Source organism: Perognathus longimembris, chromosome 7 (genome assembly GCF_023159225.1).
Source record: "Perognathus longimembris pacificus isolate PPM17 chromosome 7, ASM2315922v1, whole genome shotgun sequence".
NCBI classification, from domain to species: Eukaryota; Metazoa; Chordata; class Mammalia; order Rodentia; family Heteromyidae; genus Perognathus; species Perognathus longimembris.
Genome location: NC_063167.1, coordinates 3,320,760 through 3,342,289, shown reverse-complemented (window position 1 = coordinate 3,342,289; position 21,530 = coordinate 3,320,760). Strand labels below are relative to the sequence as shown.

Genomic DNA, 21,530 nt, shown 5'->3' with positions numbered 1-21,530 from the left:
GCAGCTTGGGAGCCGCGGTGTGCGGACTGTGTCCCCGCAAGTGCCACGCCCAGGTGCTGCTGCGGATGCGTGATTAACTCAGAGCTGTTGTTGAATTCAGAGTGGCCCAGGACTACCGCGGAGCACCATGGCCAAAGACTGTGTATTTCACCTTCCAGTTCTACCGCTTCCCACCCGAGACAACGCCACGGCTGCAGCTGGTCAAGCTGGAGGGGCCTGGGAAGACCAACTGTGGCTCCCTGTCCCATGTCCTCGTTCCCATCCATGAAGACGGCTCCTTCGACGCCGGTGAGTACAGGACTGTCTGCGCTGGCCTGGGTGTGGTGAACGCCACGGTTGGCAGAGCCCACGGCGTAAGTTTGCACGCGACACAGCATGTGTGGTCGGCCGGCGCGCAGCGCTCCGCTTCAGCGCTGGCTGGTGGCGCCTCACACACCACAACCTCCACTGAACCAGGCTTATTAGAAACAAATCCAGACCCGGGCTGGGGATATGGCCTAGTGGCAAGAGTGCCTGCCTCGGATACACGAGGCCCTAGGTTCGATTCCCCAGCACCACATATACAGAAAACGGCCAGAAGCGGCGCTGTGGCTCACGTGGCAGAGCGCTAGCCTTGAGCGGGAAGAAGCCAGGGACGGTGCTCAGGCCCTGAGTCCAAGGCCCAGGACTGGCCAAAAAAACAAAACAAAACAAACAAATCCAGACCCAGTCATTTCATTTGCACACTTTTCCCCTCCAGCTCTCTGAAAAACGAAGGAGTCTTCTTTGAGAGGCAAACACTCAATAATATGCACCTAAAAATTTTAACTTGATTCTTAATATTCATCTGGCCAATATTAAGATTCCCTTGATAACTCACTTCAAAACCTTATTCTCTCTTTTTGTTGTTGTTATTGTCAAGTAGTTGTACAAAGGGGTCTCGGCTCCATAAGTCAAGTTAACGAGTACCATGCATCTTGATCAGTGTCACCCTTCCTTCCTCTTCTTCCCCCCTCCCACCCCTCTCCTTGAGGGATGTGGTCCCGTTTCCATATGTGTGTATTGAATATCATGACCATACCCATCTGCCCTCCCTCCCTCCATTCTCCTGCCCCCAACTTCAGAACTTGTAGTTTGCCAACATCTCAGGCCTGCCTGGCTGCAGTGGGCAGCGCCTTGCCCCAGCACGGCCTGAGCGTCTCCAGACGCCCCCCCGCCCCCCCCCCCCCCCCCCCCCCCCCCGTGTGACTACTCTGTCAGAGGAGCTCTGTGGTCCGGTAGGGCATCTGGTTTCTTTCTCTGTTTCCGGCAGTGGAGTTTAAGGGTCTTCCTTCCGTTCCCTCTTTTCCTGGGAGCTGGGAGTTCAGCCTGGAGGTGGGACCTGACATGGGTTTTTGTGTGTCTCACTGGGGCGGGGCGCAAGTTTACATCTTGGTTTGCAGTTCCTGTCTCTGGTAAGCGGATGTTTCCATAACTGAACTTCCCTTCAGCCATGTGGTCATGCTGAGGTACAGTTCTTATGGGGGGCATGGCTCCCTGGCATCCTCCCAAGGTGGGGGGCCAGCAGCCCTCTCCCACCCCCTGGTCCATTGTAAACTGAGGAATTTAAACGACAGTGGATAGAAACATCACTGGAATGCCGTTTGTTTCTTGATGATCTTTCTGCCTGTCTTTGGCCGTAAGGGACTGACTGATCCTTTGCTGCCTCCTGAGGCAGACAGCAACCCGAGGGGAAAATTACCTTTGAATTCTGACCCCAAAAGCAAGTAGCCTGGTTACATTAACATCAGACAAAAGAGACCAACACTAGAGTAGTGCCAGGGATAAAGGAGGCTGTTAAATAACAACCCTGAGAATAATTTACTAGGAGAGCAATTCTGAATCCGTGAGCTTCTAACAGGCATGGCCCCAAGACAGAGGGGAAAACTGATGGATGTGTGAAGAGAAACCGGTAAACACACAGTCCCAGGTGAATTTGACACAGCTCTCAAGCAAATTAATGAGGCTGTTACAAAGTGCAGTTTAAGAAAGATGGATCTTCAAGAACTCTACATCTGATTAGAGAATGTGTGTTATTTTCAAGCATACCTGGAAATTTATAAAAACTGCTGATACTGGCTTAGGCCACCTAACGGGTATCACTCAGCATGAAGGAAATCAGTATCAAATCTAATTTGATAGTATTCTCTGGCCACGATGCCCCAGGTCAGAGATTCATCTCTTTCTTTCTCACAAACTCTCCAAGCTGCTGTTTAAGAAATTTTAAACATACTTGTAATGAATGTCGAGTCAGTGAAGAAATCAAAATAGGAAAGACTAATTATCTAAAGCTGAATGATTTTATTCCGTTAAAAAATATTCCACCAGAAAGGGGTACTTAGAGGAAAACTTGCAAGGTAGATTGACTGCCAGGGGAGAGGAGCGCCCTTTAAGAAACTAGTCAGATTGTTCAGCCCAGGAAGTTTAGGGGAGAAAAGAGAATAGGCCCAATACGGTTGGAAGGAAATAGAGAAACCCAGTAGAAAGGATCAGACGCCAGGCTGGAAGGGGGGAATTGCCGTGTAACGGGAGGCACGCTCGGTACCTTGTCCGAGGTCGGAATGCGTCCCGCCAGATGAAGGTCAGGATGTCGCTCTCCTTACCCCTTGGCTGGTGTGAGGGCCAGCTTTGCTCCTCGCCTTGGCTGCACCACCGGCCTCAGCTGCTCTAGAAGCGGCTCTTCCTGCACGAGGTGGGAGGAGAGCAGAGGGCCCAGCAGCTCAGGCCCTCTCCTCCCCCTCCCCCAGTCAGGTCACTGGGGACCGCCACGTGGAGCTTGAGGACAGGGAAGGACGTGCTCCAGCCCGGGCTTGGTTCTCACAACACACTGACCTTAGCCACAGAATCTACAGCACTCGGGCGGGCGCTCATGATCAGGGGAGGAGGCTGTCACCCCCAGGGTGGTTTCCAGCCTTCCGGGGACAGTAGTTTTCCTCACCAACTGCCTTTCCTTGGCTCCTCTGGGGACCCTTGGCAGAGCAAGGGGAGGGTTATGGTCCAGCATGTATCCTCAGAGGGCTGGAAGTCGGATGGGGCTGCGCACTGGCTCCCTCGCTGCTCTCCCCGCCCCTCCTGGCACCTCACCCTTGTTCACGCTCTGTCCCATCCTTTGTCTGTCTCTGCGCTCTCGGGGATCCACAAGGGGGTCGCACCATAGTGCATAGTCACAAAAGTCCCCAAATTCAGTTTCCTTGCAAGTTGATATCCAAAGACATTAAGCTCCAAAATAAAATCCACAATTCTTTAAGTCCCAAACCAAGAAAATTCTAGGTTCTCTCCCGTTTCGTACCTCGCAGCATCTTGCGCACAGTGCACTCCGCCTGGGCTTCCTTCCTTCAGCAGGACGAGCCGGGAGGGCCCTCCCTGAGCAGGTGGTTCAGGACTGAGTTCCTCACGAACCTCACTTAAGAAAGAACTTGCATTGTTGACGCATAATGTGCACAGGTCTCAAGTGCGCGTTCCCATGGTTTAAAAAAATTAGTAGCTTCTGATCATTTTTAGATCTGTTTTAGGTGTAGGTAAAAATGGAGTGGTAGAATAGAGTTCCCACAGACCCCCATCCCACAGTGTCCCTTCCTAGCTGGCGTCTTGCATTGGCAGGCCGTGCTCGTTACAGTTGATGAGATGGGCCAGCGTGATGGGTGACAGCTTCTGGTTCCCATCAGGGGTCACCAAGCATTACACCTGCACAGCCTGGGTTTTGGCAAACACAGCTGACCCCACACCCGTTGTTAGCGTGTCCTGTGGAGTACCTCGATGGCCCCAAGCAGCTCTGTGCCCTGGCCTCTTCATCCCTTGCCTGCCCTGGCAGCCGCGGCCCATTGCTTCACATTCGGTATTGCCAGTATTTTGGACTTTAGCCATTCCAGCAGGTCTATAGTGCTATCTCATTCTTGTCATACTTTGCATTTCTCACATGACATTAATGAATCCTGCCCCATCTTTATATCATTGTATGAACCTAGATTTCCTTTTTCTTTTCTTTTTGTGCTGGTCCTGGAGTTAAACTCGGGGCCTGGGGGCTGTCCCTGAGCTTTTCTGACCAAAGTTAGTGCTCTACCAGTTGATCCACAGCTCCACTTGTGGTTTTTGATGGTTAATTGGAGATAAGAGTGTCACACAGACTTTCCTGCCCGGGCTGGCTTTGAGCTGCAGTTCTCAGATCTCAGCCTGAGTAACTAGGATTCCAGGCGTGAGCCACCAGCCCTCAGCTCATTGTCACTGCTTTTCGATGCGGTGACCTTGGACAGTGGAGCCCTCATGTTCCTTGGGGATCACTCTGAGCTGCCCTATTGGCCTGGGGCACAACCTTGCCTTCGGGTAGCATAGGGCCCCAGGCTTATCTGTACCCACTGTTTCTCTGAGGGGCCTGGTCAGCCCCTGGACACCAGGGTCTGGGGTGCTTTGATTTTGGGTCTCACTGGGAAGAACTGGGGAATAGATAACTAACACAGGTTGACATCCCGCTTTTCCTAATTCAGACTTCGAGGTTTAAAGTTTCTTTATCTTCTATGTATTGCGCTTGCACAGAAAGTGACTTTGCCTTACATTTTACATCACACTTTTTCAGAATTGCAATGAATATGGATACTAAAATACACTTATGGATGGCTTTGAGATGCTCAGTGTCTTCCTTTGTCCTGGGCTCCCCGCCGAGAGCGCATGTTTCATGTGGCTTGACCACAGCCCTCAAAATTCATCTCCTCTCAGTGGGGGTTGGCTCCTAACTTGATACTCCTGAGGAGTCATTTGTTCCCATTTATTTCACGTTTCTATTTGTTTTGGAAAACGTCTTTGGCTCAACATATAAACCTCTAATCCAATGTATACTTGGGGTCCCTCGCCAGCCTGCTGCGTTTGGTCACCAGCCACTCAGCCTCAGGAGGCTCTTTGTTTGTTTTCAGTAGGTGAATATATATGTATTTTATTTTTCCTCCCGTCTCATTCCGTAGGTAGCAGGAGTAGGATAACAAATCTCCTTTGCACTTGACTTTTTCAGTCACAGTTGGGTCCTGAGCTTCACTGTACCTTGGCATCATCCCCATTTGATTTTTTTTTTTTTTTTGGTCCCAATCCTGGGGCTTGAACTCAGGGCCTGAACACTGTCCCTGAGTTTTTTGCTCAAGACTAACACTCTACCACTTCCACAAAGCTCTGCTTTTAGGTGGTGGTTCATTGGAGATGAGTCTTAGAGACTTTCCTGTCTGTGTTGGCTTTGAACCATAATCCTCAGATCTCAGCCTCCTGAGTAGTTAGGATTACAGGTGTGAGCCACTGGCACCTGGCTAATTCATTTGATTTTTTTGTTTTTTGTTTTTTTTTTGGCCAGTCCTGGGGCTTGGACTCAGGGCCTGAGCACTGTCCCTGGCTTCTTTTTGCTCAAGGCTAGCACTCTGCCACTTGAGCCACAGCGCCACTTCTGGCCATTTTCTATATATGTGGTGCTGAGGAATCAAACCCAGGGCTTCATATATAGGAGGCAAGCACTCTACTACTAGGCCACATTCCCAGCCCTTGATTTTTTTTTTAAACAGCTGTGTAGTACTTCAATGGATGACAGTCTGTATTTTATTCTCCTAGTCTCCCACGGACAGTGTTTGGGTCCTTGCCAGGATTCTGCTTTATTACCTAATGCAACAAGTAGCACCTTTGTGTGTGGCTGTGACGTGGGACTCGAGGATCAGAGACTTGAATGTGTGTCCTAGTCTGCTTTCGATTGCTTTGCCTGGGACTGAGTGATGTATAAAGAAAACAGGATTTTGCTCCCAGTTTTGGAGACTGGAGGTCAGGACTGGCAGCCCTGTTGGTTTGGCCGCTGGTGAGAGGTAGGGGGCCCTACACGGTGAAGCCAGAAGGCCGGGGACCCAGGGCCAGGCTTGCTCTTTGTAATGGCTCAGTCACTCCACAGGAGCAGAATCAATCCTTGCGAGGGTGTGTTCATGCGACCTCATTCCTTTACATCAGACTGCACGTCTTGAAGGTTCCAGCACACCAGCGTGGCACACAGGGACCAGCTTCCAGTGTGGGAACCTTTGGGGACCACGCCCATGCCTGGTCACAGCGGTGGCGAGGAGACATGGCTGCACACCCCTGCCAGGCCGGCCTGTGCACTATTGCCTCTAGCGCTGATGCGGTGGCCTGTTTGCTCGTCTCACTGTGGGCTGTCAGCCTTGGGGTGTTATAGCCTGATAGATGTCAAGTCCGTTTCCGTGCCATTTGGACGCGTGAGTTGAGCGTCTTTGTGTTTGTCATTGTGTATCTGCGAACTTCTGTCCACACCTTTCCCTCTGTTTCTACCAGCATTATGTCTGTGTCATCTTCTGATGTTGGGAATTCTTTAGTTAATATGGAGATCCGCTTTGTGCTATAAATTGCCAGTAAGTTTCTCTGCTTGGTCGTTATTTTCCTTTCCTGTAGTGGATGTGGTCTGATGTGTCAGTCTTTTGTTTTGAGTCTCAGTACACAGGCTTTCTCCTGTTCCCTCACGGAGACCCAGGCAGGGCTTCTTCCAGGATGGGAGCTCTCGGTGTTTATGTTAAATTTCTGATCTGTTTTCAGTCTGTCTGATGGCATGGTGAGAGGTTTGGCTCACACTCCATCTTTTTTTTGCACATGTCTGTCTGGTTGACCCAGTGCTGTTTATTAAACAGTGACTCAAGAACCACCCTTATCATAGACCTATCTTTTCAAACACGGCATTGTTTTTGGATTTTCTGCTTTGTTTCATTAGATCAGAGATTGGCAAACAGTTTTCAGTAAGGTCTGTACAGTAAACATTTTAGGTTTCTGGGCTGCATGTGGGTCACTTTGTGCCTCTTCCCTTCCCCTCTCCTCTCCTCCCTCTCCCTCCCCTCCCCTCCCTTTCCCTTGCCCTTTCCTCCCCTCCCTTTCCCCCTCATCATTGTTAGCTTATGGGCTCACCATGAGGCTCTGCCTCTCATTGCTCCAGCAATGGTTCAGGTAGAGGTGTTCACTTCTCAAAGCCCAGCCACTGTACAGAGCTCTTCCTGGATGTTCTTTCTTATTTGATTTCCCAGAGAAACTTGCTATATCTTTGTCAAAACTCTGTCAGAGTTACAGACAGATGTAGGGAGAGCTCACAGTTAAGTGACAGATGTCCTGCAAGAACACGGACACCTTTCCATTAGTTCATTTCTCCTTTTGTGCATTGAATGAGGCATTTTAGGTATTACCTTGATGGAGTTTTATTAATTAAATGTTGTATTGATCTGTGCTAGTGCCTTCGTACTCCTCTTGGTTTTGAATTTGTTATTCTCTTTTTTCTGAGTTGCTTAATTCACTTATCTGAATTCTTTTGTTTGCATGGATACACAATAATCTCAGCTCTGAGTTTTCTTTTCTTATTTTTATCTCACAAGCTTTTTAACTAGGCCAAAGTCACCTAGATAACATAGGAAGTCTCATTTTCCTAATAGTTTTGTTTGAAAACTGTTATGACCATAACCCAGCTACATGCCTCCTATGTCCTCTGGCTTCTTCCTTCCGTAGAACTCTGTTTTCAGGGTCTCTGAAGCACACAAATAGAATCTACCATCCATGAAGATTTTCTCATCAGACAAGCCACTTCCAAGTACTGGTGTTGCATAGTCAGTAAGATCAGATTTTTGTGCAAAAAAGTTTCTCCTCTTACAACGAGAGTCTCACCGATTTTCAATTTCAGTTTGTTATGGCCCAGCATAAAGCAAGGCTCTTGGGTTCTGGTTCTGGTTCTGGTTTAGTCTCCAGAATTAAAAGAAAATCTGAGGCCAGACATGGCAGTGTTTGCTTGTAGTCCTAGCTACTTGGGAGGCGAATATGGAAAGATCATTTGAGTCCTTGAGTTTGATACCAGCCTAGATGCTACAGAGACCTTATCTCAAAAGGTCAAATATGCACATAAAGTATAAAGGAAATGTGAAATTTCTTTCTATGAATGCTTTGTGAATTCTGATTGGTTGTTATTTTCATTATTGTTACCAGTATTTCTTTTGTAGTACTAAGGGATTAAACCTAGGGCCTGGCACTTGCTAGACAGGACCTTTCCCTTTTAACCTTTACCTTTACCTTACTCTTAGCACTTTTGGTTTTAATTTGTTTTTGAGACAGGCTCTCGCTACCTTTGCCTAGGCTGGCTTTGAACTCACTACCCTCTTTCTGCCTTTTCCTCCCAAGTATCTGGGATGGCAGCCATGAGCCACCACATGCTATTTTGTTATTATTATGGCTTAGAAAATCCTTTTTGGCTGTATTTGACCTTTAACATAGAAATTTATGATTAAGTTGTGAATTTGTTTCAATATTAAAAAAGAATTTCTTGTTCAGTGCACGTGGTGAAAGAATATTGCTTGTAAAATTTCTACTTTAGGGAGTGTATTTAGGTTCCCTTTGTGGCTTGATACATCATATTCATGTTCCAGCTGCATTTGAGCAGCTGTGTCCTGTGTTGGAGTACAGTGCGGGGTGCTCTCTGCGGGAGCTCTGCCTTCTGGGTTAGCTGCTGTGGTCTTGCATGCCCTTCCTTGCCTGTTGTTGAGTCTTACTGTTTTCCAGCACCTCTGGACGGCAGCTTGCTTTGGTTTATAGGCACTCAGAGCTGTTCCAAGCCGCTCGGAATCATGGCTGCTGATGGTGTGAAGAGTCTGTCACTCAAGGGAGTTGCGCATGCCTGCACAGAGGAAATCTGGCCAGCTAGAGCCATATGCTGGATAGATGCGTGAGCAGTGCTGCTGGGTGCTGGGCCTCAGTTAAGGGTGTGGTTTCTGCCCTGGCGAGCGAGGAAGGCCTGTTCTCAGCAGCTTGGGACCACCCATGGCTGCATGAGTACTCAGAGTCCTCCTAGCGCCACGCGTGCAGCCCCACGCCGCCCACGCCTGCCTGTGCCCTCCAACTTAGCCCCGGGCCCGCACGTGTCCTCAGAGCCCTCCGTATCTGTTTGCTCAAAGTTCACTGCTAGCCCTTGCCTCAAGCCCGAGTGCCACACCCGCGGGCACCACGGGTGCCCCTTGGCCAGCGTTCCCTGTGCGTGCCCCACAGCGCCTCCGCTGGGTGAGCGGGCTGCGGGGAGAGCTGCTCGCCGATGGCACATTGTGTGGGGAGGCTGGGGTAATAGGGAGCTGAGTGGGAAGGGAGGGGGGTCCAGCTGGGACACACAGGCTCAAGCGGCCCCTAGGGCTTGGCGAGGCTGAGAAGGGTGCCCCGTAGAGCTCGGGCTGCGATGGAGAAGGGCCAGTGCCCCTCTCTCTGTAGCCCCTCCCCCCCTTTATGAGAAGGGTACCCCATAGAGCTCAGGCTGTGGTGGAGAAGGGCCAGTGCTTCTTCTCTGCAGCCCCCCCCCCCGCCTTTCTGCATGAGCTGCCATGGGGGCAGGTGGAGTGTTGCCATTGGTGCATGAGACCCAGTGTTGGGGTTCATGGTCAGTTCCAGGGCTCACTGCGCCTCTGAGAAGGCTAGGAAGTCCATTCAGGCCTCCTAGCTGACCATGGATGTGTCCTGAACTCTAAGCAGTGGCTGCAGGCGCTGAGTCCTCAGAGCTGGCTTGGTTGCTTGGTCTGGACCCTTCTGAGATGCCCGTACCAGGACACGCTGGCCGGTGCCTGGGCCTTGTCCCCATCCCTTCGCCATGAAGAAAGCACGGACAAGTGGCTGGTCTTCACGGTGCGTCCTGGGGACCCCACACGCTCCCCTCCCCCTCGTACCACGGTCTCCACCCACTGCACTCGTTCTCCACAGTAACATCCCTTCTGAGGTCACCTGCAGGCCTGGAGTTGCCGGGTGTGTCACAGAGGGCACGCATGGCCTCAGTGGGGGTGAGGCTCAGCCCAGCACGGCACGCGCAAACCCTTGGCCCTCTTCCCCGGAGACAAGGGCTCTGCTCCGGGGAGCTTCATAAATATTGTTACCTTTATTGATAGGAAAGGGACGGATGCTGTTTAGAATGTGTTTCTCAGCATTGCTGCTCTCTGCTCTTTAACTAATGGTGATTTCAGTGGCATTTTTGTCAATGGAGAATTAATGATAGTGTCATTTCAGGAAGATGAAAGCAGGGCTGCAGTCCAGTTCACATCTCTCAGCCCGAGAGGTGGCGTGGCCTCAGAGCCCCTGAGCCCACGGGGAGCCCCTGAGCTGACAGCCGCTGTCCTGCAGCCGGGCAGGCCGGGCTTCCTGGGCTCCTGCCGGGCAGGCTCAGTGTTGTTGCTGGTACAGCCCTGTGTGTGTGCACATGCACGTGTGCATGCATGAGTATGTGCACATGTGTGCATGCATGTGGATAGCCCAGTTTGACAGCCGCAGCTGTGGGCTACCTTTTTTCCCTTTCATGTGCCCAGAATTATAAACCGTGTGGTATGTCTCATCTGGGTGTTGCTCTCATCCATCATGGGCCGTTTTACAAAGACTCGGTGGAAACCATAGATCTTATCTGGGGAGCCCATTGTGTGTGCTGGAAAGAAGCATAGTCTTCTAAACGCGACTCTCGGGTGTGTTAATTTAGGTGTTTTATGATGTATTTGATTAATGTGTTTATTACCTGCCGCCATGATGGAAGCAGAAATTAGCCATCATGACCAGAGCAGAAATCTCTTTAGCATATAAAGATGACAAATGGCTACAATTACTCTTGACTCACTGGGCCCCCCTTTGTGCAGGGTCTCCTGGCTTCCAGCTGAGGTACATGGTGGGTCCTGGGTTCCTGAAGCCAGGCGAGCAGCACTGGTTCATCCAGTACCTGGCCGCACAGACCCTGCAGATCGACGTCTGGGATGGAGACTCCCTGCTCCTCATCGGATCCGCCGCCGTCCACATGAAGGTAACGGCTTGGCAGGGTGTGGCTTTTCTGCCTGTAATTCTGGTCACCAGCCAGCACTGGTTGTGGCTTGACTCCTTGCTCACTAATTACGAACAACAGTGCCATGTCCTTCACCCTTTTGTCAAGCCTAAATTCTGCAGTGTTTGATACTCCTGGGTGAGCCTGCCCGGTGTGGCCTTCCACCCCTTTGAAGATGAGGACGTAGGTAAACTCCGTGAGGACAGGGGCCAGGTCTGCCCGGTAACCATGGCGACAGGCTGCTCCTCCAAGCAGCCTCAAGATGGACGGGATGAGGTGTGATACTGTTACCCCGTACCTGTTACCAGTTAATCAGTGTGCTTTCCTAGTCGGTTCAGAATTTGAACCCAGCTCTTACTATTACCACTTAATCAGTGTGCTTTCCTATTCCAGTTAGGATTCGAATCCAGCACTTGCTGATTGCACGGTCCATTTCTTTCATTTGCTAACACTGAAAGCCCATTCCTTACCCCTCTGTGGCCTCCTCTAAGCCTCCATGTCCTGAGGGGAGACCCAGGAGCTGAGCCTAAAGTTACTGTGCCTGTTTCACGATGTCCTAAGAGTCCTCAGGTTTGGGGGTGCAGGAGGGGCCTGGGTCTTTGGAGTTTGTCCGTAGCCCCATGTGGCCATGTCCCGCCTGGGTTCCAGCAGCAGTGGCTTGCTGGCATGGAGCCATGGATCCTCCCTCTCACTGCCTGAGCTCCTGCACAGCCTTCCCTTCACCGGAGGCCCTGGGGTTTTCTCTGGACCCAGAGAAGGCGGTCTCTCTGTCTGCAGTGCCTTTCCCCGCTCCCTCCTATAATCCTGCCACCGCTGCCCACTGTGACTCAAGTGTCCCCAATCCGCGAGGATGGCGGGGTGACCGTCCTGAGAGGTGAGGGTGAGGACAGTGGGCGGCCATCCCGTGTGGGGACTATGGCAGCGAGGACTCAGCTGCTCCATCCGATACTCCTGGTCCTCCAGAGCCCCGGGGGGGGGGGGGGGACCCTGTGGGGTTGTCACGCCACCGCTCGTTCGTCTTCTGTCCTCGTGCATCCTGTGCATTCGCTTGTGGCGTTTGCTCGGTGGTGGGCGTTGCCAGGGCGGGCTTTGTTAAAGGCCCACTGTTAGTGCTGTGTGCTTTTACCATGTTGGCTTCTGCCTCTCCTAGGGTTCTTTGGCTCCCCTGACCTTCATGTTCTTCCTTCTCCTCTACCTTCTCCCACCATGTGGGCTGGGACCTACCTTCAGGCCACCTGGGGGGTGACCATGGTAGGCCCCCCAGCTTCTGAGCTCCATCTCCCCTCTGCAGCACCTCCTCCGTCAAGGGCGGCCGGCTGTGCAGGTCTCACACGAGCTCGAGGTTGTGGCGACTGAGTACGAGCAGGAGATGATGGTGGTGAGTGGAGACCTGGTGGGCTTTGGCGCCGTCAAGCCCATCGGCGTCCACACCGTGGTGAAGGGCCGGCTGCACCTGACCTTGGCCAACGTGGGTAAGAGTCTCGGCAGCTTCGCCTGGTTTCGTGCCACTTGTCCCGCGACTGCTTGACTGCCCAGCTAGAGCGGGAGGGGGCGCCAGCGCCGTGGGCACGCGCGGCACCCTTGGTGGGGAGTCGGCAAGATTTGGATCAGCATGGTTTCAAGGGCTGAGCTGAGCTCAGCCGCCGAGCCTGCCCTGGCACGGGGCATTTGGTCCTGATTTCCAATCAGGGTTTGAGCACCTTGTTTATCACAGGCTTGCCTAGGCTCTGTTTCTTGATGCTATCGTGGGTCATCTCTGTGACTGTCCTCAAATGAAGTGATCAGGTTCTAGAAAGAATTTTCCTTTGGAGCTCCAGACCGAATAACTGTCCCATCACAGAGATTAAAGAGACCTTCCCAAACTTCCTCAGCTCGGGAGCAGGCGAGCGAGAAGTGCATTTCTTTTGAATGCCGTGACGTCGTGTCGAGAGTTGCTGGTCCTACCTGGGCCAGGGGGTGCCGGTGTTGGGCCTGGGCCTGGCTGAGGGTGATTCTGCCTGGGACTTCCCAGGGGCTCCACTGGGGGCTGTGATAGGGAAGGGGCCTGGGGAAAGGGAATTGGGGTTCAAAGCCAGATGCCTACCCATCCCCATCCCAGAGGGCCAATGTGGGGCTCCGCAGGGCTAGTGAGGTACTCCAGAAGGTGTGGGTTCTGGGAAAATAACACCCGACCAGCTACTGGGGTTTCTGGAGCAGAGCCTAGGAGGATGGGACTTAGGCCTCTGTTGTTTTATTAAGGAATTTTCTGTTCTTCAAAGTCAGCTTGATTTTAAATCCTGGAGCCCCGTGGGCCACATCCACTGCATCCCGACGGCACGGGGGTTGGCAGAGCCGCGGTGGCGGCCGAGGAGCAGGCGCACAGCTCATTAAGTCCGGTTGGAGGTTTCTGCCTGCTTGTTTACAAATGGAGGATCCGAGGCAGCCTGGAAAATAGACAATATGGAAACAGCAAAACTCAATTAGGTTCTGGAGAAATAAATGAGCCGCCTGCGAGAAGCAGGCATGATTCAAGAGCCCAAGTGGCCAGGAGAGTTGCGAGAGGCACCCTGCTTCCAGGGCCAGGGCCGTGGCGGTTATTTTTATATTTAATTCTCCAGCCCACAACCGTGCAGTGACTCCAGGTTTTAAAGTCTTATCTCCAGAAGAAAGATGGGCTCCATTATATGTTATCTCCAGTTGTCATTTTCATACTTGGCCTGCAAGAGGGAGATAAGCCTGTGGGAAGGAGGGTCTGAGATGGCCAGCGTGAGAGACTCGCGCCTGCGTGTGGTTGGGAGGGCGAGGGCCAAACATGCCCCGTGGGTGCGTGCTGCTGCACTTGGGTTTCTTTGGCAAGTTTTGTATTTTTTGAAAAGAAACGTTACACTCTTTTGTTACAAAGCTGGTTACCGTGCGTGGTGCAGCCGGGCATCAGTCAGAGAACGGGATGAGGCTGTGGGAAGCGCCCAGTGGCAGCCGCAGGACGGGGCCTCCGTCTTGGCCCCCGCCCCTTGGCTGGCTGCATTCACAGGCCGCGAGCCAGCTGGGTGTCTGCCAGCGCGGCCCACGGCTCCTGGGCTCTCACAGCCCTGCAGGTGGCTTCTCCCTAGCCTGTTGACTCTTTCTAGCCGTCTTCCCGTTGGCAGGAGTTGCCCATCGTAGTGATGGCAGAGGTCAGCTGGGAGCCAGGCTGTTCCCGCAGCCCCTTGCAGGGCCTTCCAGGAGGGCATCTGCCCGGGTGATGCTCTTCGTCCGGCATCTCACGGCAGCAGAGCACATCTTCAAGGACAGCCAGAGGGGATGGACTTGCACAAGTGACCAAGTGTAGGGCCGACGTCCAGTGGTGGCGTGCTGTGCTCGCTAGATGGGGCTGCATGGGGGGCTCTGCCTGCTTGGAGGAATTCCCATCTCGGGAGTAAATGTGTGGGTCCTCGGGGTCCCCTTCTGTCTCTCCACACAAACTTCAGACGGCAGGATGGGCCCCGGTACCCGCTTGTTCCCCCCACCTTCCAGCAAACCAGCGCTCTGTGAAGGCAGTGAGAGGCCGGAGCGAGGCCCAGCAGCCTCCCTGTCCTGCGCGGTGACGGCCTGCGGGCCTCACCACTGTGGCTGCTGCCACTGAAGGCAGCGCCCATGGGTTCTGCCTCTGCGGCCTCTGCTTTACCATAGTCCAGTGCTCACATCCGTCAGATGGGGGTGGTCCAAAGGCCCTCGCCCAGGACTCAGGGAGCCGGCCATGACGGTCGATCATGATGGACCCGATCATGATGGTCGAGAAAGCTCCAGGCTTCTCTCCGAGTGAGGCCGATGCCCTGCTCACACACAGTGGCAGAGGTGCTGTGTGCCCACCTGGAGGAGGACTGTGAAACTTCTGGAGCCTGTCCTTGGGGTGTGGCAGAGCTTGCTAAGCCTAGGCAGTCTGAGCCTCTGCCCCCTGCATTGAGTTCACGTGTGAAGAAACAAGGCAGAGGCTCCCGGACCAGTCTGAGGATGAGGCAGGAAATAGAGACGCTTTGGGGGCCCAGGTGGTGTCCTAGCCTGTGTCTGTCAGTGCCTGGAGCTCTGGTGCCAGGCCCCTTCGGAAGCAGCTCTGTCCCCTGCCCTGCCACCAGGCTCTCCTGCCTTCTGCTCTGTCTGGAAGCTGCTGGAGGACTCCAGCTGTGGTCTTTGTCTGCGCGCCTCTCATGGTGGTAGGAGCCTGTGAGGGGTGGGGTGTGCTACCTGGGTGCCTGGTTCTTCCTGGACCTCAGACGAGCTGTAGCCACAAGACTTATCTCATGAGCTACTGTCCAGGTCCAAAAATGGATCCTGTGGAGGTGAGTACTTGTTCTGGTGAGGACTTGGCAGGCCCATGCCTGAGGCCATGCAGTCTGGCACGGAGGAGGTCCAGGAGACCCCGGAAGAGAGCAGGGCACAGGCGTGATGTGAGGGTGAAGGAAAGGAGGGGCGTGGGCAGCTATGGAACACTGGCTGGAGACACTGTCCCCTAGAAAGGGGACATCCCTGTTGGGCCGGGACAGCCCTGCCATCTGGCCCTCAGTGGCAGCAGAGGCCCGCGCTCAGCAGCTGGCACTGTGCGCGGGCCTTGGCCGTGAGAGTGGTTTTCTCAGGCTGTATGCAGGTGGCTCTACCCCGTGTGTCATTGCTCTGCGAGCTGTGGAAGTGGGGCAGCTGGAGAAGGCAGCTGAGCGCCAGCCTCCTCTGAGGTTCAGTTCCTACTCTAGCCTCAGGAGAGGCAGCAAGGCCGCTGGGAGCCAGAGTCCCAGGAACTACTCTGAAGGCCATTTAAAAGTGATTGGAAGCCGGGTACTGGTGGCTCAGGCCTGTAATCCTAGTTACTCAGGAGGCTGAGATCTAAGGATCTCTGTGCAAGGCCAGCCTAGGCAGACAAATCCAAGAAATTTTTATCTACCATTAACCACCAAAAAGTCAAAAGTGGAGCTGTAGCTTAAGTACTAGAGTATCAGCCTTGAGTGAAATGCTAAGGGAGAGTACCCAGGCCCTGAGGTCAAGCCCTAGTACTGGCACCCCCAGAGTGGTTAGTATGTAAAGTACTTGGAGAAAAGGGCCTTGGCCTGTCTGCCCACGAAGGTGACTTCTAGACTTTGGCTGAAGTTGGCTTCCGTCTCGTGCTGCTATACGTGGGGGGTCTGCCACTCTGTCCTCACTGGGGCCCCTCCCTGCCCAGTCTTGCAGGGATGGCTTGTGTGGCCCGGATTCATCGAGGGCTGTCAATTGCAGAGTCAGGAATCCAGTCTGCCATTGCCCCGGGTCTTAGTCAGGGGAGAGGGGAGGTGGCTATTCGGGGATTCCTGGAGACCTGCTGGACTCTGGAAGAACGGGACCTTCCTGCCCGTCTGCTTAGATCCATCCAAGGGAAGGAGGCGTCTGTCAGGGAGCTGAGCCGACAGGCCATTAGGAGAACCTTGGTCTGTCGGCGGATGGGGAATGTGGTCATCTCCACGGGCCTGTGGGCCGAGGAATGTGTGCCTTGGGTTGGAGCGATGCGCGGCACGGCTGTACTTTTGCCACTTGGGTGTTCTAGTTTGGAATCCTGCGGGTTGTGTCCTCGCGGGATAATGTTTCCTGGCCTTGCTGCCTCTCAGCCAGCTTGCGGGGTCATCTGGATACGACTGCCATTCAACTAGAGGTCCGTGCGGCTGGCCATGTGTCCTGTGGCCATCTCTGTGCTGCCCGCAGACGCCTCGGTCAGGCAAGTCCGCCAGCAGGGACTCCCGTGTGCCGCCGCTCCTTGCCTTGGGTGTGCTTGCACATGGAAAGCTCAGGTTACCCATCAGCTACATATCACGTGGGGGCCCAGAGACCCAGAAGTGAACTGTGGGAGCACACAGAGCCCATGGCGTACAGGAGGGCACAAGTCTGGAGATGAGCGTTCACAGAGACTCAAGCTCCTGCCTGACATTGTTACAGGACATGCTCAGAGCAGAGGCGCCACTGGGGCCAGCGGTGGGCCTGAGGTGTGCTTATGGGGGGAGGGGGGGTGGCTGGGTCCATCCGCTCCTCCGTGGTCTCTATCCCACGTGTGTCCCTTCCATTCAGGTCACGTGGATGAATCGAGAGCGAGTGGTTCTGGCCCACTCCCGCCAACCAGGTCCCGGGTCATCACCAATGTGGGGGCCAGCCACTTCTCTGGGGGCAGCCTCCTCACGCCTGGAGGCCCAACACGTGAGTTGAAACTGTGAGACCCACGAGGCAGGTGCTGGGTAGTCTGGGGACAGGGTAGATGGGGCTGAAGCCGTCATATGGGGTGTCGTTAGTGGCCAGCTCGGCCCTGGCAGTGGTCCTGGGGACCTGTAGGCCCTGTGACCTCCTTGTTCCAGGCAGGAGAAGAGGATCCACCTGCAGGCGGCACTGTGTGGAGAGCTGCTGGAACAGGGGGTGGGGTGGGGGGGATGGGAGGAAGTGAGGAAAAAGGATGGGTTTTTAAAAGCAAACTTCAACTTGCTTATTGGAGTTTCCTGAAAGCACAGACTTAGGTTTGGGTAGAAAGACAGTGTTTGGTGAAAATGCTTTTCATAGCAGGAAAACTAAAGTTTTGCTGCGGAGCAAAGGCTCCACAGATCAGAATATAAGCACCCCCCCCTTTTTTTTTCAAAACTAGAAATGAAAGTGCGACTTTTCTCCCCTACTTGTGGTCCTGGGATTGGAATTCAGGACCTGGTATTCTTGCTCACACTTTTTGTTTATTGCTGGTGCTCTGCCACTTGGTCCATGCTTCCACTTCTGGCTTTTCGCCATTTAATGGATGGAAGAGTCTCAGGATTTATCTGCCAAGGCTGGCACTGAACCACCATCCTCAGCTCTCAGCCTCCTCAGTAGCGAGGAGCCACAGCACCCTGCACCCGAAGTTTCTGAAGCACTTTCTGCCTCACAACTAATAACACCGTGGAGCTTCCGTGCCGGCCTCTGGCAGAGGTGGGGGGCCTTGAAGCCGCCTGCCCGCTGCCCGGCCTGGCTCCCCCTGGGCCTGACGCCAGGCTGAGCTTTGTGATGCCTGCATCTGACAACACAAAATGGTCTCCTTAAGTGGTCACTTTAGACATTTTAAACCAACGGTGACATCGAGAAACCAATTAGATGGCTTTAAGATGGATTGGTGACAAGGCACCTGAAACAGCACGTTTTCTGTGATGGGTGAGGGGTGGTGGGTGACTGGCGGGGGGAGCCCCCACCTCTGAAAGCACGGCAGCGAGTCTGCTGACGTCAGCGACAGGAGGCAGACCCGGGCCCCGTGAACCTGCGCTGCCGTATGTTTCCTTGGGAACCTTCGGTGGTGCCTGTGAGGTGAGGGGACCCAGGTCCTCTCAGCGCCCTGCCCGGCCAGGTGACCTGGCCCACGTGATGGTCAGGGAGCCTCATGTGACAACCGTGACACGGCCTTGTCACTGCGCAGAGTGCCACTTTATCCCAGCCTGGGAGGGAGGGACGGGGGCAGCTTCCCCGTGCCTGTGGCCAGGTCAGCTACTTCCCTGCTGACTGACTCCTGCTGCGTCCACTCCCAAAGGAGACCGGCCCTACTGGGGCTTGAGTCAGATAGGCCCCGAGCCCAGGGGCACATCCCCGCAGAGCCCTTGCATCTAGTTCAGGTTCCGGGTGTGTGGCCCCGTACACAAGGTGGAGTCGGGGGTCCAGTGTGGGTACCTGTGAGGTGCCCAGCCTATGGGGTTCCTTGCAGTTTGCCCTGAGCTGGTGTTCATGGGCCCCTCAAATCCCGAGCGCTTGTGCTCTCCCTGGGAATGATGTGTGGGCGAGTGTACGGAGGGACTGGAATCAGAATTCCTTTATTGGAGAATTGCCTTTCACCCCTTTTGGGGTGGCGGGGTTCTGCGGGGACCAGGCTGGGAGCCTGCCCTCTCTGTCTCGAAGCCCTGGCAGCTGGGACTGCAGAAGCCAGCCGGTGGAGCTCCACACCCGGGCGAGTGTTTCTGGGGGCGTTCGCGGGGTGTGCGTGCGAGCCGAGTCCACACATCCACCCCCGGCTCGTCCCATGACCTTCCCCCAGGAAAGAAAGTGGTCCAGGCGCAGAAGTTGGCTGACGTGGACAGCGAGCTGGCCGCCATGCTGTTGACCCCCGTGCGGGCTGGCCAGGGGTCCCCGGGCGCGGGCCGCGAGGCCGATGCCGTGCGCCGGCGCAAGCTGGAGCGGATGAGGTCCGTCCGCCTGCAGGAGTCCAGAGGGGAGCCTGCCGGCCGCAGGGCAAGCGTGCTGGTAAGGGTCGCCCGTGTGGCGCCAGCCCCTGTGAGTTGTGCCCTGCGCGTCCTCTCTCCCGTCCTCCCAAATCCTGGTGGCAGAACAGGTCCGGGGAGCACAGCGTGTGGGTCGCAGGGGTCCTCCTAGCGCACGCTGGCACTGTGGCCCACGGAGGCCTCCCGGGGAGCCCAGCGCCCCGCCCTCCTCCTCCCAGCTCTCTAGGAGGGCTGACAGGCCGGAGCCTTGGACACTGGGAAGCTGGTGTCGGAGCCACTGAAGGGGGCACCACAGCGCTCCTCCTCTGTGAGGTGCCGAGGGAGGCTCTGCGGGCAGCGGCCCCTTGGGCGGGGTCGGCCCCCTCCACACAGGGAGCTGCAGCCTGGGCTCTTCTGGGCCTCCACTCTCGTGAAGCAGTCTCACTTCTTAATGTAAGGCCCATGAGGAAACAAGATACGAAACACGGGTGTGGCGGCCCACTGAGCCCCACGGCCCTCAGCCTCTCTGAGGCCGGTTGTCGGGTCTTAGACCCTATAGAGATGAGTCAGGACTGGGGACACACCTCCCCTCTGAGGGCTCTTGACACCATGGGGACTGGCCAGGTCACCAGGCTGTCTTGAGACCACCTTTTCTTTTATTTGAAACTACTGCTTCAGTGTCTCCCAGCATGCTGTGCTGATGGTGCAGGGCAGACCCCTAGGGGGCAGAGAAAGGATGGGGTGCCCTGTGGCCCTCCTCGAGGGGGGAGAAGAATCCCTCATTCTCTCTTCCAATACCCTGGAGCGTGGGTGGGCCATGCCTGCCAAACCACGTGCTCAAAGAAGGGAGTTTCCAGAAGAAACTTGGAAGGCGGGGTGCGTGGCCCAGCCCAGCCAGCCTTTCAGGGAGGAGCGAGCACCTCGCCCGCCCGCCCGCCCGCCCGCCCAGGTGGCGCCTGGTGTTTGCAGGCCCAGCAGAATGTGCGCGCACAGCACTCCAGGGACCTGCAGGTGATCGACGCCTACCGGGAGCGCACCAAGGCCGAGAGCATCACCGGCGTGCTGAGCCTGGCCATCACCACACGGCACACGCTCTACGCCACCCTGGGCACCGCCGAGTTCTTCGAGTTCGCCCTGAAGAACCCTCACAACACACAGCACACGGTGACCGTCGAGATCGACAACCCTGAGCTCAGGTGGGCGCTGCTCCACCCTGGCCCCGTCCTGGGCAGGCAGAGCCCCCGCCCCTGAGGCTCACTGGGGAGACGTGACTCCTCCCCGCGGCGAGGGCCCTCACCGCCGGCCCCCTTCTCTCTAGCATCATCGTGGACAGTCAGGAGTGGAGGTACTTCAAAGCCGCCAGTGGCCTGCACACGCCGCTGGAGGAGGACATGTTCCGGCTGCGCAGCGGCCTGGCTCCCCAGCTCTACCTGCGCCCCCGGGAGACCGCCCACATCCCCTTCAAGTACCAGAGCTTCTTGGCAGGCCCAGCAGCCCCGGCACAGGTGCTGAGCGCAGGCGCAGGAGGGAATGCCCTCGTAGCCAATGGAAGGGGGGAGCGCTTTCCTGTTTTCTTCAGCATCTCGTGCTCCTCCCGCCCCCGCCCCCGCCCCCGCCCCCCCATTTCCGCAGCAGGGGGAGATCAGTTGCAGATGTCCACCCACTCTGCGTATCACTGTGGGCGCGCTGCACCCGCGTTGTGCACAGCACCTCAGGTCTTTCTCTGCCCACCCCGGGGGTATCACAGAGGCCACTCCTGTGACCCCGGGGAGAGGTGTGCCCCTCTCCCTGCGGTGTGGGCTCCTCCACTCAGAGCCAGCCTGGAGCTGTGTGCACGTGTGCAGGGTGGGAGGGGCTCGGGCGCATGCCCCGTGGGCTGAGGGCCAGCGCGAGGGGCCTCGGGCCTCGTCGAGACTCCCAGGCATGCAGGCGGGCTCTGGGGGGAGGGGCTGGGAGGCAGCCCTGGCTTCCGGTGGCGATGCAGATGGTCAGGCAGAGGCGGAGACGGTTCCAGGTCTCCCGTGTGGGGAGCTCACCGCAGCCATGCTTAGTGGGTGACGCTGGGCCGGGGTAGCCATGACCGCAGACTGGTGTGAGAGCAAGGGGCTTCGGCGCGCTGGCCACCAGGGACTCCACCTCCCCACCTGCTCATCTCAGTGTTTCTCATAGGCCGAACTGACCTCGGAGAAGGGCGCAGACGCTGGGTCACCTGGGAAGTGGAGCGCCCTGCCCACTAAACACGCCAAGGTAAAGGGAAGCAGACGCCCCGGGCTCCCATGAGTGTCATCAGCCTGAGGCTCCTTGTTGGCGGGCCCTGTCCCTCTGTGCCTTCTTAGAAGGAAGGGGCTGAGTCAGGTGCTGGGGCAAAGACCTTCAGGCAGACTTCCTTCCTGTCCGCGCAGTGCAGCAGCTGCTGTGCCAGGCGCTGGCGCAGTCCGCGAGCGGCACCCAGCGTGGACGTGGCGCCTGGCAGCTCGTCACTGCGAGCCCTGGCTCTGGGCGCAGAGCCCGTGGTCCTGGTGACT

General features: G+C 55.5%; 1 protein-coding gene across 3 annotated transcripts in view; it reads left to right on the top strand.

Moving 5' to 3' along the window:
* Window positions 1-21,530, top strand: part of Nphp4 (nephrocystin 4) — a 95,036-nt gene that overhangs the window by 65,967 nt on the left and 7,539 nt on the right. For all 3 annotated transcript variants that reach the window (XM_048350135.1, XM_048350133.1, XM_048350134.1), the window contains 8 exons: window positions 101-288; window positions 10,662-10,822; window positions 12,132-12,312; window positions 16,880-17,005; window positions 18,843-19,048; window positions 19,975-20,201; window positions 20,324-20,510; window positions 21,175-21,252. In XM_048350135.1, coding sequence (XP_048206092.1) covers window positions 101-288; window positions 10,662-10,822; window positions 12,132-12,312; window positions 16,880-17,005; window positions 18,843-19,048; window positions 19,975-20,201; window positions 20,324-20,510; window positions 21,175-21,252 — 1,354 coding nt within the window. The remainder of the gene's footprint in view (window positions 1-100; window positions 289-10,661; window positions 10,823-12,131; window positions 12,313-16,879; window positions 17,006-18,842; window positions 19,049-19,974; window positions 20,202-20,323; window positions 20,511-21,174; window positions 21,253-21,530) is intronic.